The sequence below is a fragment of the Leuciscus leuciscus genome (assembly GCF_965113295.1).
Source record: "Leuciscus leuciscus genome assembly, chromosome: 24".
In the NCBI taxonomy this organism is placed as follows: Eukaryota; Metazoa; Chordata; class Actinopteri; order Cypriniformes; family Leuciscidae; genus Leuciscus; species Leuciscus leuciscus.
Genome location: NC_138723.1, coordinates 8,877,060 through 8,892,697, shown reverse-complemented (window position 1 = coordinate 8,892,697; position 15,638 = coordinate 8,877,060). Strand labels below are relative to the sequence as shown.

At 40.0% G+C, this 15,638-nt stretch overlaps 1 protein-coding gene across 2 annotated transcripts in view; it reads right to left on the bottom strand.

Annotated features, from left to right (window-relative positions):
- exd3 (exonuclease 3'-5' domain containing 3) overlaps positions 1-15,638 on the bottom strand; it is a 49,131-nt gene that overhangs the window by 14,604 nt on the left and 18,889 nt on the right. Inside the window, exons 12-19 of one of the 2 annotated variants that reach the window (XR_014202545.1) lie at positions 15,323-15,521; positions 15,070-15,179; positions 14,759-14,936; positions 14,523-14,686; positions 13,874-14,074; positions 12,982-13,035; positions 12,643-12,774; positions 11,949-12,095 (exon numbers count right to left, since the gene is read on the bottom strand). Coding sequence is in view for 1 of the 2 variants with exons in the window: in XM_082158790.1 (XP_082014916.1) it covers positions 12,643-12,774; positions 12,982-13,035; positions 13,874-14,074; positions 14,523-14,686; positions 14,759-14,936; positions 15,070-15,179; positions 15,323-15,521 (1,038 nt within the window). In the remaining variant the exon portion in view is untranslated. The remainder of the gene's footprint in view (positions 1-11,948; positions 12,096-12,642; positions 12,775-12,981; positions 13,036-13,873; positions 14,075-14,522; positions 14,687-14,758; positions 14,937-15,069; positions 15,180-15,322; positions 15,522-15,638) is intronic. The other variant, XM_082158790.1, reaches the window with a different exon arrangement.

The following is a 15,638-nucleotide window of genomic DNA, read 5'->3' as shown; positions in this document are numbered from 1 at the left end:
TATCATATCAAACCGTGCATATTATACTTTGTTCTCAAATTGTTAATGTTAACAACATGCGTGACTACATTTAATGTCCTTCCGATATTTGTCCTTGTTTTCACATGGGCCGGTTGCAGTGTCTTTATTTCTGTAGCCACTCCGAAGTCCGAAGTCTTTTGCGTTTTTACAACGGGTGAATCTCCAGTTGTCACTGGTGATTGTCGTTTGAACCTTTCTGGATCCGCCATCAAATTGATGTTTAATTATATCAAGTGCTGTGAGAAAAGGCTATAAATCTCCACCTCCAACATCCTCACACGCAATATAGCCTACTAGCCGAGACTCCTTTATGGGTACAGATGTGACGTAATGACGAAAAGACATGCTCGAATTTCCCGCGGAAATCCACCAGTAACACTAGAATTAAAAACATTATTACAAGCTTACCGTTTTGAATCGAGCTACGGCAAGCAGAGAGTTTTGAACATAACATAGCATAACATTGGTTATGTACTTGCTCAAAAAAATATTTTGGATAATTTTTAACCCAAAAAAGCTGGGTTGAAAACGCACGCAAATTATAAACTTTCGTGACCATGCAGAACTGGCCCAATTGGGACACAGACAGTTCCTTCAACTGTCTGGAACAGCCTTTCTCAAAGTGGGTGCTGCGGCACACTGGGGTGCCCCCTGACTGTGTCAGGGGTGCCGCCCAAAAATTACGTAGGCAAATTTTTTTAATTTTTTTATCGGACATTTCATATATAAATATATTTGAATTTACATAAATACATTCTTCTTCTTTTGAACCCTTTCGCACGTACGCTCACACCGGTGTGATCAGTCTAGGCTGGTCCCTGGAGCACCGGTGTGATTAGAACGGTCAGTGCATGACGTGATCAACTGCTAAATTCAAATGTGCTTTCGCGCGTTGGCTTCGTATGGTTGGCTGGAGCTGAGCCAGAGACAGGCGCGCTCAGCTGTCATATATCACAACTTTTCAGTGTTTTCATCCACATAATGTTTGTTTTAGGTTTCAGACATAAGTACAAAAAAAAACAATAAATTTAGAGTTTGTAAAATACACACTGATGTCAAAGGAAGAGGCAATAATCATCCTTTCCATTATAATTAGTTGTATTCATATCAGATACACATTGTGTAAGTAACTTTAAAGTTTACTCTATTCTTCTCCCAGTTCACCTGCCACTAACTTTTATGTATTTCGGGAGAAGTGGATGAATTCACTTGTTGTAAATCCAACAGATCCGATTCTCTGCACTGCATCTGCGGCACAAACTAACATGGCGGCGACCATCGCGCATACAGCTCAACTAACGCGATCGTTATAATTGTGTTCAAAAAACAAAACACTTCCACTTGCATATATTTGACAATCGGAATATCAGATATTTCATGCCATATCTAACAAATTTGTGAATATTTTGAATAAAAAAGGAAAAATGACAAAAGCAGATCATCATTCATTCAGCTCTGTTGTTGCTGCGGTGTGTCACGTGACAAGCAATGACGCGTCACCATGGAAACCATAAAGTGACACAGTGACTTGAAAAACTCACGCTGGCGGATCAGCCAGAATATTTTAAATTTACGTGTGAAAGGGTTAAACATATGATCGGATTAATAAAATTGTAAATTCATTTTAGATAAATATATATAAAATTTACATTTACATTTGGGTTATGCAGTGTTTTTAAATTATATTTTACACTGGGGTGCCTTGAGATTTTATGCACTTTTGAAAGGTGCCCTGACTGAAAAAAGTTTGAGAAAGGCTGGACTGGAAAGTCTTTCACACTGAAAGGCGAACCTGCATCCGCCATGTTCAGCACTAAATGAATGACAGGCTAACCGCTGTAACATCTCGCAAGGTTAAGATAAATAAGAGGATGAAATCTTATAGTCTAGTAATAAGATTAATGACAATCAGATATTATGTTCAATGTTTGCGGAAATAAATACGGAAAAAAAGATCGATTCGTGGCTTTTGAGAATCGATCCTGAATCGACCACATTTAAAAAAAACGATTAATTAAAAAAATCGTGATTTGAACAGCGACCATGAAATAAATCATTAGCATAGTACATGAATACTGTACGCATACTTCCAGATATGCAACAAACAATAAAAAACAAGCAACAAACAACTGGAAATGCAACAACAATAGATGGCCGTGTTGACGAGCACTTGTGTGAAGGGGTTAAAGGGATACTCCACTTTAAAAATAAAATTCTGTCATCATATACACACCCTCATGTTGTTTCAAACCTGTATGAATTTCTTTCTTCTGCTGAACAGAAAGGAAGATATTTAGAAGAATGTCAGTAACCAGACAGTTTTTGGTACCATTGACATCCATAGTAGGAAAAAAATATACTATGGAAGTCAATGGTACCAAAAAATGTCTGGTTACTGACATTCTTCTAGATATCTTCCTTTCTGTTCAGCAGAAGAAAGAAATTCATACAGGTTTGAAACAACATGAGGGTGAGTATATGATGACAGAATTTTCATTTTAAAGTGGAGTATCCCTTTAAGCAAAACACGCAACTACAGTTTAAGACATTTTTATAGTCATAAACAATATCTACCATTTCAGTCTTTTGCCACAAAAAAACTTCAGAAGACGGAATATCGCACACAAGTTGTGTGGACTACTTTTATTTGCTTCCTGTTGTATGGAAACGAGTTTCCTCAAAACACTTCAAAATGTATCCAATTGCATTCCAGGGAAACAGCATTCAGGTTTGAAAGTAAATATTGATTATTTTGATCTGAGGTAAAATAACACAACTGCTTTAGGGACAGTAAATTACAGGAGGAAGATAAAGCGTGGTCTCACTTTAATCTCCCGGTCTGTATCCATTACAACACACAGCACTGTTTTATACTGCTACTGACTTAAGCTGATGTGACCTATATTTTAAATGACGTTTCTTGCTTAAAGAATGTCAAACTTCAGGAAAACAGTGTCGGATATTTAGAGAATCAAATAACCATGACAGAAGCCTAAAACATGATAAGAAGGCACCACGAATTTCAGAAAATGTGGAGAATTCCTGAAGAGTAATTACACAAAAGCGCGCACACACACACACACACACACACACACACACACACACACACACACACACACACACACACACACACACACACACACACACACACACACACACACACACACACACTGACTGTGTTTGTGTCTGAGCTTCTCTTCCGACACACATATTTGCGTGTGGAAGTGCATATGGAAGTGATATATGGTTCTGTCTCTCGGTGAGGTGAAAGAGTGCGGCCCCTCCTCTCCGAACAACATTAGCAGGCCTGTCTGCCCCGGGCCAGTTCTCATGACATCATCGCTGCACAGGAATGCTCTCAAGCAGAAAGCAGCGAGAGGAAGAGCTCATTTCATCTCTCGCTCTCTTTCCCTCTCTCATTCCATTCCTATCTCTTTCTGAAAAGATCCGTCAATCATTTACCCTCCCTTTCCCGTACTTGGGAAGAATTCTCCCTCTTCTTATGTTCACTGTATCTTTCTCCTTTGTGTTTTTTTCTCACAGACATTCATCAGCTCTATTTTGCTTAAGCAAGCATCGCTTTTATTATTGTTCATATTGCAGAGTTATGCATAACTCGTCCCATGGCATTCGATAAAAATGGGCTTTCTGGTTGTGGAGGGAACATTTGGCGTGACCGAACACGCACTCACACGGCCACCGAATGCAGAGTTCATTTACTGGAGATCAATGACGTTTTGTTGGTTTTACTGGTGTGTTAAAATTAACTTCTGGGTTATTTTCAACATAAGTCTACGAACAGGGTGTATGGCCAAATCAGAGGCTTAAAAAGATAATACGTTAAAGGGATAGTTCACACAAAAATTAAAATCACCATAATCACCATGAGAAAATCTCAGAGTAAAACTGGGAGTTGTGAATAATATTATACACCGGTGTTTAGCCAGATGAGAAGTTTATCTATGTATCATCTTTTAACTCTTTTAATTAATTTTATAGCTGTATCATATATCTCTTTTAATTTTTTTTATAACGGTTTTAATTTTCCTTGCTTTTATTTTGTGATTATTTTAATTCTTTCTGTAAAGCACTTTGAATTGCCATAGTGTATGAAATATGCTATATAAATAAACTTGCCTTGCCTACTGTTATGCGGATTGCCCACGTTTATCAGATGTGTTCTTGTATTCAAACAGCTAAAACGAGCCGCAACAAAATGACACAGCTTGTATGGATCTCAAGATGCGTTTTAAACATTTTTAAAACTTGACATGCTGTATTAAAGTCACGATGTAACGGAAACGGCGACAGATCACTTCTTACATATTGTGACGTGAAACAGATTATCATAAAACTTGGTTCATCCATCGGTTGTTGATTGGATGAAGGCAGTTATTCTATGAAAGGGACGGGTTTATGGGGACTAAGGGTGTTCACCCTTGTAGTTCGGTTCGCTTGGTCCAGACCAAAAAAAAAACCCATTTAGTTCTGGTCCGCTTATCGTTCACATTGGCATTTTAACACCGAAGATACTGAACCTAAAGGCACAGAGATATGTTCACAACCCGATTGGTCGGCTTTTATTACGTATATTGCGTATCGGAACTTACCGAACACCCAAAACAATGCTGTGTTCTGGGATAAATGCTCTCGCTGTGTGTGCGTAGCTACATATGATGGTATTTTGAGCAGCGGAGAACTCGTGAAGAGCTTATAAAATGTGTAAAAGAGTCAAAACAGCGTCAGGAATCCCTCCGTCACACACATGAAGATCTGCTGTGAGACGCGGTTCTGACGCTGAACTGAACTGTGATGGGCAACATCACGACCATGACGAGAAAAAACAGGCATTCTTGAGATTTCTGTCCTTTTTAGGGTCTCATCTTGTGACATCATGTCCTGTTTTTGGTTAGTTTACATGTCTTTGGTCCGTGTTGCGTTCATATTTCATTCTAATTGTACCAGAGTTTGTTTGGAAGTGGAGCGAGATCTTTTCAGTGTCTCGGTCCTCTTGTTTGGTGCACCAGGGTTCACACTTACTCAAATGATCCGAACTAGAGCAATCGCACCAAACATGCCAAGTGTGCACACACCCTAAATGATTGGAGAAGTCCTGCATATGTCACCAGAGATAAGTCTGATGCTTCAACAGAGGATCGAATTATGACATTTTGATAAAAAATGTCATAAAAAATTAAACTTGCATGGAGAAATCGTTCACAACAAGATCAATTACACGCATGTCGATTTAAAGAACACAATGCTAACTGTCTAAATGCGTCCGGCTGTATTGGTGGTAATTCATACACATTAGGAAAGGATTCAAAATTATCATCTGTGCTTAACGGACAACATACTACAGATGTTGTCCATAAACATTAAGTTGAAAATAACACAGCTTATTTCTTTAATACCCTGCATCATGGACAGAGGCAGCTGTGTGTGTGCTCGCAGCGCGAGATCCGTGGAAAATACGGAAATTACGCACTATTTAAAGGTATATTTAGGAAAAGTCCAAGTAAGGGTCCCTCACTGTCTTTCTCTCTGCAGAAGCAGGAAGCAGCTTGGCTCTGACACAATGGCTCACATCAAACAGCAAGGATCCGCATTGCGTTACCGACACACACATACACACCAATGCCAGTCGGGCCAATCAAAACACAGCGTGCAGAAAGCACAAACAGATCTAGGCAAACAGGACATTCCAGCTGCCGGGTGCTACAGATTCCTCACCGCAGCGAATCGCAGACCCAGAGAGTGAGAGCCACCGGGGGTGCCAACAGGAAATACGCTCCTATTATACATCTCGAACGCAAGCACACACACACATATTCAGGACTCGTTGCATACCCTGACCCTGTCCACACAGATCGACCCCTTGCACCGGACACACAGACAGAAGTGCAAGTTTGCAACTCTTTCCGGCAAAATGACACATCAGGGGTGTGAAAGTGGGAAGAGGTTAGCCAAAACCACAATGTTCTGCAACTGTTTACTGGTGGGAAAAGGTGTAAGATAATCTTGACAAGAATCACTGAGCTCATTTCCACTGACTAACAAAAAACATCACACGCACCTCTCCTGAACTACACTCAACATCAGACAGAACGCCCTCAGTAAGTTTAATGATGGTAAATGAATAAAACTGTTAAGAGTTTGCTGAAATAGCCAGATCCAATCACACTGGATGGCTTTACACAACTTCCAGAAGTAACACTACATGAGTCGGGTATAGGTTGCACTTTAGAGAAAGAACTAGTTATTACTTTCTCTTTTTTTACCTTTTTGATCATGATTATAATAATTTTATTTATAAAAGACCCATTTATTTTGTTTGAGAAAATAAGTGCGATATTATAAAGGGAACATGAGGTAAACTAATATTAAAATTAATCAATATTAAATTATTTTTTTATAATAATAAAATGATGTAATGAATAATATATAATAATATAATAAAAATTATTATAAAATATAATAATAATAAATTCAATAAATTATGTTTTATATGATCACTGTACGCAAAAAAAGAAGAAGTGAATAATTGTAATATTCCCTGGAAAACATTTACTTTATAATTTACATAATTTTTCTACCACCAAGCAGGTCATGATTTCCAACCAGCCTTTCGAAAGCAGAATGAAAAATGAAACATTAATCATATATATATACATGTTTTTTTTCTCTGAAATGTTGCGGCCCTGGCTTTTTGGGTCTCCTGAAATACTAATCCATGAGAAGAATTGAGATTTTCATGCCATTATTTGATTTCAGATAAACCCTCCCCCTAAACTGCATGTAAAACAAAAATTTTACAGATTATAACGTCCAAGATCCCCCACTTGAACAGACCCTTATGCCAATAGTCAAAAATATATCTACATATGAGTAGCCAGGCCCAGGATCTTGCTCTTTATGAGGGAAGTTGAAAAAAAAGAGAGAAAAATCAAACAAGATTCCCGCGCCTTTCAAAAGATGTGCTTTATGTGACCTTTTGACCCTTCCTCGTCTTTCAGTCTCACCGACAAGCACAGATTCAATTATCGTCACATTGACTTTCTCACTCACACTTTCCCACACACACACACACACACACACACACACACACACACCCTGTGGTCCGTACTCTGCTCCGGTGTAGACAGCTTGTCAGTCAGTGTGTCAGATTGGCCCCAGAAACAGGAGTCATTCGCTCAAACACACACACACACACACACACACACAGTGTGGATCGCAGTGGGAAATATTTGGGATGGTTTCCCTCGGAATGTCTTGGCATGTTTGAGGAATGTCTCCCTGCTCTCGTCTCCTCTCTCTTCCTCCTTTTCCCTTTCCTTCTTGCCCTACAGGCAGGGGTTGGAGTAGAGCGGGAAGACAACAGCAAGACAACATGCCTGTTTTTGAACTCGCTGACCTAGATTGGGTTTTTCCTTCCATTAAGATGAAAATGAAATAATACTTTCAACTCATTTCACTTCTGTAATGTTCCATATTTCTGAGTAAAGATTTTCAGCAAAAAAGCAGGGTTAAACTTACAGGATGGTGAAAACAAACTGTCTCTATATGATAGTCAGTTGGAGGGGAGTCATTTCTCAGAGGTGGAGAAAGTTTTTATGATTTTAAATTACAAAGACAAACTTTCTTTACAAATCTTTTTTCCCCTTTAGAATAATGTGCGCCCAAGATCCAAAAACACTCATTGGTGGCAAAAAAATTTTTTGACAGTTTTATTTGACGATAATAACCCTACTTCAATGTCATGTGATCCTTCATAAATCATTCTAATATGCTGATTTGGTGTGCAAGAAACTTTTGTAATTATATTTAAGTGTCTTAGGAGTCCAAATACGTTTTGAGGCCACTGTACATGTCTATGACATCTGAGATCCAGCTTGCATTCCCAACCAATGCCAATATTCCTAAATTAAAATATCTGCCCGACACATATTTGATTGACATCTGCCCAATATATATAGATTTTGACTTGTGCTGTCTTCACGCTCACCAGTGAAACTGATGCTTTTTCCATTCAGTGAAAGTGGAAGGGAACCAGGTCAAGCTCTAAAAAGGACAAAAATGTGCAAACTAAAAGCATTATAAAGTTGTCTATTTGACCCTGCGCTAAATTCAAGTCTTCTGAAGCACAATGATGGTATGGCTGGATTTTCATCAATTTGTTCAATCTTTTTTTCTTTTTTCATAATCATAAAAATTCATTATTAACTCAAAATCTTGCACCACAGCCACAGTCCTATTCACTTTCATCATGGAAAAGAGCAGCTTTGAAAAAAATGTGTGATCCCTGTTTCCCCCCAAAGAAGTGCTGCTTATGGTTTAGACCGCAAGTAACAATGGTATGAAATGTGCCAAGAGAAAAGAGGAACTGAAATAGGATCAATCAGCCAAGAGTGTTTTGCACACTTGCTCTGCTGCAGTAGAACCTCAGAGTTGTCCTGTCTTTTCACATTCTTCCCTTTTTCTCAGCCTTCGTTAGATCAAAGAGGCAGAAATCCTTCTTTCAAACACCCTCTCACTCTTTCTCTTCCTCTCTCTCGTTCTATCTTCTCACGTCGTTTCGGTTCCTGTTCACACCCCACAGCCGGGGCCCCCCAAACCTCCCCTCCACGGTACCGTGGGAACTCCTGTGTGAATGCCATGGCAGAGTCTGCGATACGAAGAACCTGCTAGTCTCACATCTAAAAAAAGGGTCGGGAGTCATCTGATGCTGCTGTAATGAAGATCAACGAGTAAACGCAGAAAGATCGACTCCGTGGTTTGGATGCCACATCTGCGGAGAGTTCCCCACAGAAATAGCAGAGATCAACTATTGGCCCTGCCAGTCTAAATCAATGTGACAGTTATGGAATGGTATGAGAGGGAATGATACGAGTAACATGGTAATGTGTGAGGAATTGTACTGTATTACTGGATACCAGACAGAGGAGTGTTGCGGGATATGAAGAATATGGTGTTGGTTTCAAGGAATCATATCCATGTGACCAAAATAAATGGTTCTTGCTGAAGCAAGCATCACTGTTACTGTTGCTCATACTTAGTCTTCTTTGTTCAGATCCTTAACCCTGAGTCGAGTAGACATGCTTATACTTCTGATTTTTTCCTGGCAGATGATGGAAATGGGAGAGGGAAAAAAAACAGATTTATAATAAAAGGAGGGACTCAGACCATATTGAGGGACCAGAATATCATAAAGTCTTTGGGGTGGGCTCTATTGACTATTGCCAGTGAGAAACTACCCATAATACCATGACATTAGGGGCCTTGGGGCCTTTTCATAGTTCCTAGAACTAATGGCGGAAGTACCCACTTTTTGGCATCTTTGCACCGAAGGAACTGGGAATGATTTTAGTTCTAGGAATGCCTTTTGAGGAACTAAATTACCTCCTACTTCAGAGTAGGGTCTAAACCAGAACTATAGGAACTACCAGTGACGCAAGTGTACGCTGATTGGCCGAACGCATGCTAAACACCAGCACCCGCCTTATTCTACAATGATGCTCAAGAAATATTTCTTATTATTGATGTATTCTTTAATGAATAGAAAGTTCAAAAGAACAGCATTTATTTCAAATAGAAATCTTTTGTAACATCGCAAATGTATTTACTGTCACTTTTGATCAATTCAATAGATGTCAAATTAAATTATGAAAAACCTAAATCACAATTACCGTTTAATTTTTTACTTACATTTCATAAAGAATTATTAGGTGTATCCAAACCATTGACTGGTACTATTAGTCTGCTTTAAAAGTGTTTACAGTTATTTTGGTGAATATGCTACCAAAAAAAACAAAACAAAAAAAACATCTAGTCGGATCTCTAATCCATTTAGTGTGGTGACACACTTTTGAACTCAGCTTAGCCCTGATTCTAACTTAAACCTGATGTGGACAGAGAGGAATTCACAGGAAGAGGCTGATAAAATGATAAAGCAGTGAGAGAGAAAACAGAGAGCGAGAGAGATTGAGAGAAAGGATTATGGCAGGGTAGAGGTTAATGATTGGCAATGAGTATCAATGGGCCACACAGGGGGCTTTAGGAATGTCTCTCAGAGCCGGGGGCAAGTCACCCAGCCACTGTTAATCAAAGGACTTTAACATCAGATAACAAAAGGGTTAACTTAGCATGGGTGGGCTTCCACATACCAGCCCTGGGGTGCAACTCCAAAACTGCATTCTTTATCCCCCCCACCACAATCATACAGTGTTTATTTCAATCTTGCCATCACATTCCCATGTTTCCATCTCATTCAGAACTTAAAAATGCCACAGTTTGGTTTTCTAGCACAATTTGTTGGTACAATTTGTTGGTACAATTTGTTCAGCAAACATGCAGAGGTGGATGAAACCTCGGGCAACAAATGGTGGAATGCGACTGTTCCGGATGGGAGCCGGCGGCCACCCGATCAGGGAAGGTTGGTGGCCACAAAATTGACACATTTGGGGAAACCACCACCCACGTGGAGCTCGGACGACCCACGTCTGGAATTCAACCGCGTTCTCCTGTCCTCACTGGCTATAGGTGTGAACTTGGTGTGGTAGAAACTCTTTTGACTGTTATAAGGTGTGTGGGAAATGATACATGCAGAATTGCGCAGTCACTGAGTTTTTAGTATGTCGCGTCAACAGCTTAATGGCTATGACATAAACAATAATAGGCTGTACTAAGTATTATTAAAAGAATAGTTCACTGAGAATTAAAATTCTGTCATCATTTATTCATCCTCATGTTTTTCCAAACCCATGTGTGACTATTTCTCCATGCTGCTCTTTTCTTTACACTAAAAGTGCACGGGGACAAACAACGTCAAGCTCAAACAATGAATAAATGGCAGATAAACGTATCATAAAATGAGTTAATTGGTCATAAAATAAGTCCATAATTGTTTGTCTTTTGAAACAATATGATGGCTTTACGTGAGGATCAGATCAAAATCCAAGTAGCTATTTATTGAAATAAGCATTCAATTCTCATTCACACTTTTGGATATTTAAAACTTGTTGCATCACATTTATGCCACTGATGTCAAACAGTTCAATGAGTTTTGATGCTCCAAGTTTGAACTCTTGAATCCTAAAATCACAGGAAATAAACAACTGTCGACCTGTGGTGGAGCCGGAGGTGCAGCTCTAATTGAGATCAGGTATTACAGGAGGAATGAGTCAGGCACATATCTGCCTCCATCTCTCCATTTGTCTCACACCCTAGTCTGTCTCTCCCTTTGTTTTTCTCTGTGTTATCTCTCACTACATCTTTCTGCCTGTCCTCTCTTGCAATGTTCTCACTCTATTCTCATCATCTCCCAGTTTCCATTTATTCATCACTTGATCATCTTATCAATATTAGTCAATATTATGTTTTGATAATATGAAAGAATCACTTTTTACTACTGCTCCTATTTCTATTAAATCTCTAACCACAATTATTAAATTTAGACACATAACCGGTCCTGTTTGGCTATGGGCATGATCTATACCTTGAACAATGTGTTTTTTTTTATAAGGGGAGTTGTATCGTGATGTTTCTAAGCAATCTCATTTATAATTTAGGCCGATCACAGAAACTCTTTGACTTGAACAAGCAAGCAATTAGCAGGAACCACCAAGAACACCCTAGCAACAATAGCACTAGGTAGATCTGGCTGCCTACCTATGGTACACTCTTCTGTAATTTTGCATTATTTGACCTTGTTTGGGCATATAGTGGTTAAACAGCAAAAGGTCCAATGATCGAGCCTTGAGGGACACCACATGCCACACAAAAGTGATCTCACTTATGAATTTAGTCTATCATAGAAACTCTTTTGAGTTGAACTTGTACGCAATTAGCCAGCAACCACCAAGAATACATTAGCAACCAACTAACGACCAAGCAACCATATTAGTGCATCTCTAATGATAACTTTGTACCTTTTTTGTCTTAACTCTTTCCTTCAGTTTGTCCTCTGTATCCCTCCGGTAATTGCTTATTTCCTTATCCATTCCCATTGTCTGAATTCCGATCATCACTTATGTGAGAGGAAATGCCTGAAGAAAGTTCCTTCTGCACTTATTCTACTGAAAAACACAGTGACATCTCAAGGCAATGATTAACAGGAGATGTGTCACCAGAGAAGCCCTCTATCTCTTTAGCTTCCTTCTGGTCTCACAACTCTTGTGTCTGCAGATAATACAAACAATTTTCAAGACAGGGAGCAATTTCATAGAGAATGTTTAGGTATCTCAACCTTAAGATTGAATGAAATTCCAAAATGACTGATATAGTCAAATAGAATTCATAACGCAAAATGCTCGTTGGTTACTTCCTCTAAGATCTTTAAAAACAAACCTTGTTCCTCCATTTTGTCAACTTTTCTAAAGGCTCCTAGTGTTTGTTTGCACTGTCAGCGCACTTTTTTGTGGTATATGCCACAATCAAGAGACTGATAAAGAATGATTGCGATGCATCAGTGAATCTCCTTTTATCTTCCCTTTTAATAGTTGATAAATGTTGATTAAAAAAATGTAAGCGTTCCTTTTAAAGAGGAAGAGGTTTCTTGTCTTAGTGATAACAAATGTAAGAGACACACGCATACAAGCTTGTTTATAGGCATGCACAACTGACCTGGCACCGACTGAAGATGTCTGCAGGGGTTAGGCGGACGTGGAAATGTCTGAGAACGTGCACGGCCTGGTCACGTGCCTTTTCTGAGCAGTCCAAAATCAGGCAGCGGCCCTCTCCGACCTGTGACCGCAGCTATTCACACAGATACACACATTCACACACAAATTAAATTCAAGTAAACTGGAGTTTTGTTAAGCAGAGTGGGGCTTTGTACTTAAACCTAGCGAGCTTCCTAAGGAGGCAGTATTTTAAGGTATCATAGGCACGTAGTGTAGGCAGTAGGACGCAAGAAAGCCCACAGAGCTTGCATGTTTCTCAATACCTCAAAAACACACTTACTGTTTGGTAGGGCTGACCAGCAGTGAGGATGACACGACCTTCAGCACGGGCCAGCTGGAGGAGAGAATATAGCATAACATGACAGAAAATACATTACTTTAAAAATATATTTTAACAAATACATTATTACTTTTTTCGAGATAATAGTAGGATGATTTAGTTATGCTTTGACATGACTACTAAAACTGAGATTAATATAATAGAGGACACTAAAGGCCTATTTATACTTCTGCGTCGAACTGCCGCCGTAGCTACGTCGTAGGCTGTGTGTAGCGCGCGTTTCCTTCGGCGTACCCTGACGTGCACCTCTCCAAAAATGTAACAACGCGTCAATTCTACGCGGACGCAAGCGCTGTGATTGGTCTGCCAGAACCCCTCCCTTGGGGTTTCACATGCTCCCTAGGTGCGCGTCAACGCGGACAACAACGCAGAAGTATAAATTAAAACCAACACGTTGCCTACGGCGTATAGGCTCCGGCGTAGGTCCGACGCAGAAGTATAATGAGGCCTTAAGTCTTTAAACCTCAGGAGGATTTTGCCTTAACATGTTCTTTATGGCCAAATACATCAACCTCTGTTTTGTCTATTTAATTGTAGCAGAATCTATGAGGCTGTAGTCAACTGATGATAACTGTAGATAAATCTGGGTGCTTAACTTTGGTAGGCATTTCTGTTACTTTACATTATTCGGCCTTCTGTAGGCACATATAGGTTAAACAGCAAAGGTCCAAGGATCGAGCCCTGAGGGATGCCACATGCCATGGAGGTCCATTCAGATTTTTAGTCACTTGTTCTTTATAAATATGACCTGAAACAGCTGAGGACCATTATATGATGTACTACCAGTTTAAAAATTAAATGTAAATCAACAAAAGGTGACTAATTGTTTCACCTCCGCTGCTACTTTATGGTCATCTGTGTTTTCCAGCATCTTGACGTCCACCCCCAGACATCGCAAAAAACGTCCCAGACCCTGCAGCATGTTATCACAGACCACTCGTAGCTCTGGCGGCGTGATGGTGGGCCCTTGGTACTCCGAATCCTTAACACAGTCCTTCTCCACAGACTGGGGCTCGTTCGCCTTTTGCCGAGCCTAAAGATTGGAACACACTCCAACATCATTGGTGAAGATGACATTATTTGACATTTCTCTATTCTAAAGTGTTCTATTCTAAAAAATAGTGATCCACTATATTGCATCAAAAGATTGGAGAAAAGGGTGGGCAGGACATATTAAATGGCTTGTCACTTTTTTGGGTCTTGAAAGAAAATGGTAAATTATACATCAAATATGCAGTGGCTTAAAATGACATATTTTAATCATTCACAATGTGACTAATTATAGACAACCCCACCCAAAAAAATTACTATTGTTTGCCACAATTTTAGTTGTTCTCCTTAATTTCTGCATCATAAAAACCCCACATGTTTCAGCTATTTATATATTGAATTTTATGACAGTAACTATGACAACAGAGTAATTTTCTGTACTACAGGCTCATGAAAATTGCAGTCAGAGACTGGCAGACCAGTGAACTGACCTCTCTTCTTTTAGACTGCTTGTTCTTCTCTTTGGTTTTCTTCTCCTCACGGCTCTTGGTCAGTTGGGCTGAGGGAATGGAGCAGAGGTCCTCTGGCAAACCATATGCCTTCGGGTCCCGGGAGAGGACAAGGTAGACGTTCAGCAGGCAGTACGCATCAGCGGCTGAAAATAGACACAGAAAGAGAATGGGAGAAGGTTCAAAAATGTAATGCTATCACATGAATTTTGTGTTACCAGCATAGCGGAGTTGGCTGGTCCGGAGTGGCCGGCGTTCCCAGTTTGAGAGTTGCTCGGTTTTGTTCAGTGGTTTTCCCAACACCTGCTGTACTAGCAGACTCAGGCCCTTCTCTGCCGGTCCCTCACAAACTTCCACTGACCGACACCTTTTGTTCCCTAACCAGCACCGCTGAAGCTGTGGGGACAGGGGTCATTTGTAAAAAGAATAAAATAGCAACATGTGAACTTGAATATCATGCATTTGTTAAATTTTTCAGCTAATCAATCCAATCAGAAATAGTTAAGCTGCGGGTCGTTTTTAGCAGTACCTCCTGATGGACGTGGAGCAGGTCCAGAACTCCTTCCATTTTCATTGGCTCGTCCCTGAGCTCAGGCCACGTGCTGACCAGACTCCGCAAGTCTCCAGACATCCCATAACCTAGTAAACACATTCACAAGCTAGAAATGCTTTTCAAAGCTCAAGGCAGAATTTCCCTATCTTTCCTGATAGGCCACCCACAACAACGGCAATATGAAGAATTTCAAAAAGTCTGTGACTTAATTTGTCTCGAGGTCTCCTACCTAGTTTGATGATGCTCTTGTCTGACAGCAGAGCCCTGATGAAGTCCACTGTGATGCTGTGGTGGCTAATGGCATGAGCACAAAGGTCCAGCAGAAACACCTGTTCCTGTAGGGCCAGCTGGATCAGAGCCACGCGCTGAGGCAACACCGTGCCAAAACCAGCTCTCCACTCCATGTCAATTCCCACCACACAGCCAGGCTGAAGAAGAGCAAGGAGACACAGAATGGAAAACAGAATCTATCTTGTTCTTTAGAAATAATTAAAGTTGATGTTACAATAGGAACCACATCAGTACGCATAGGTTAGTCAAATCAT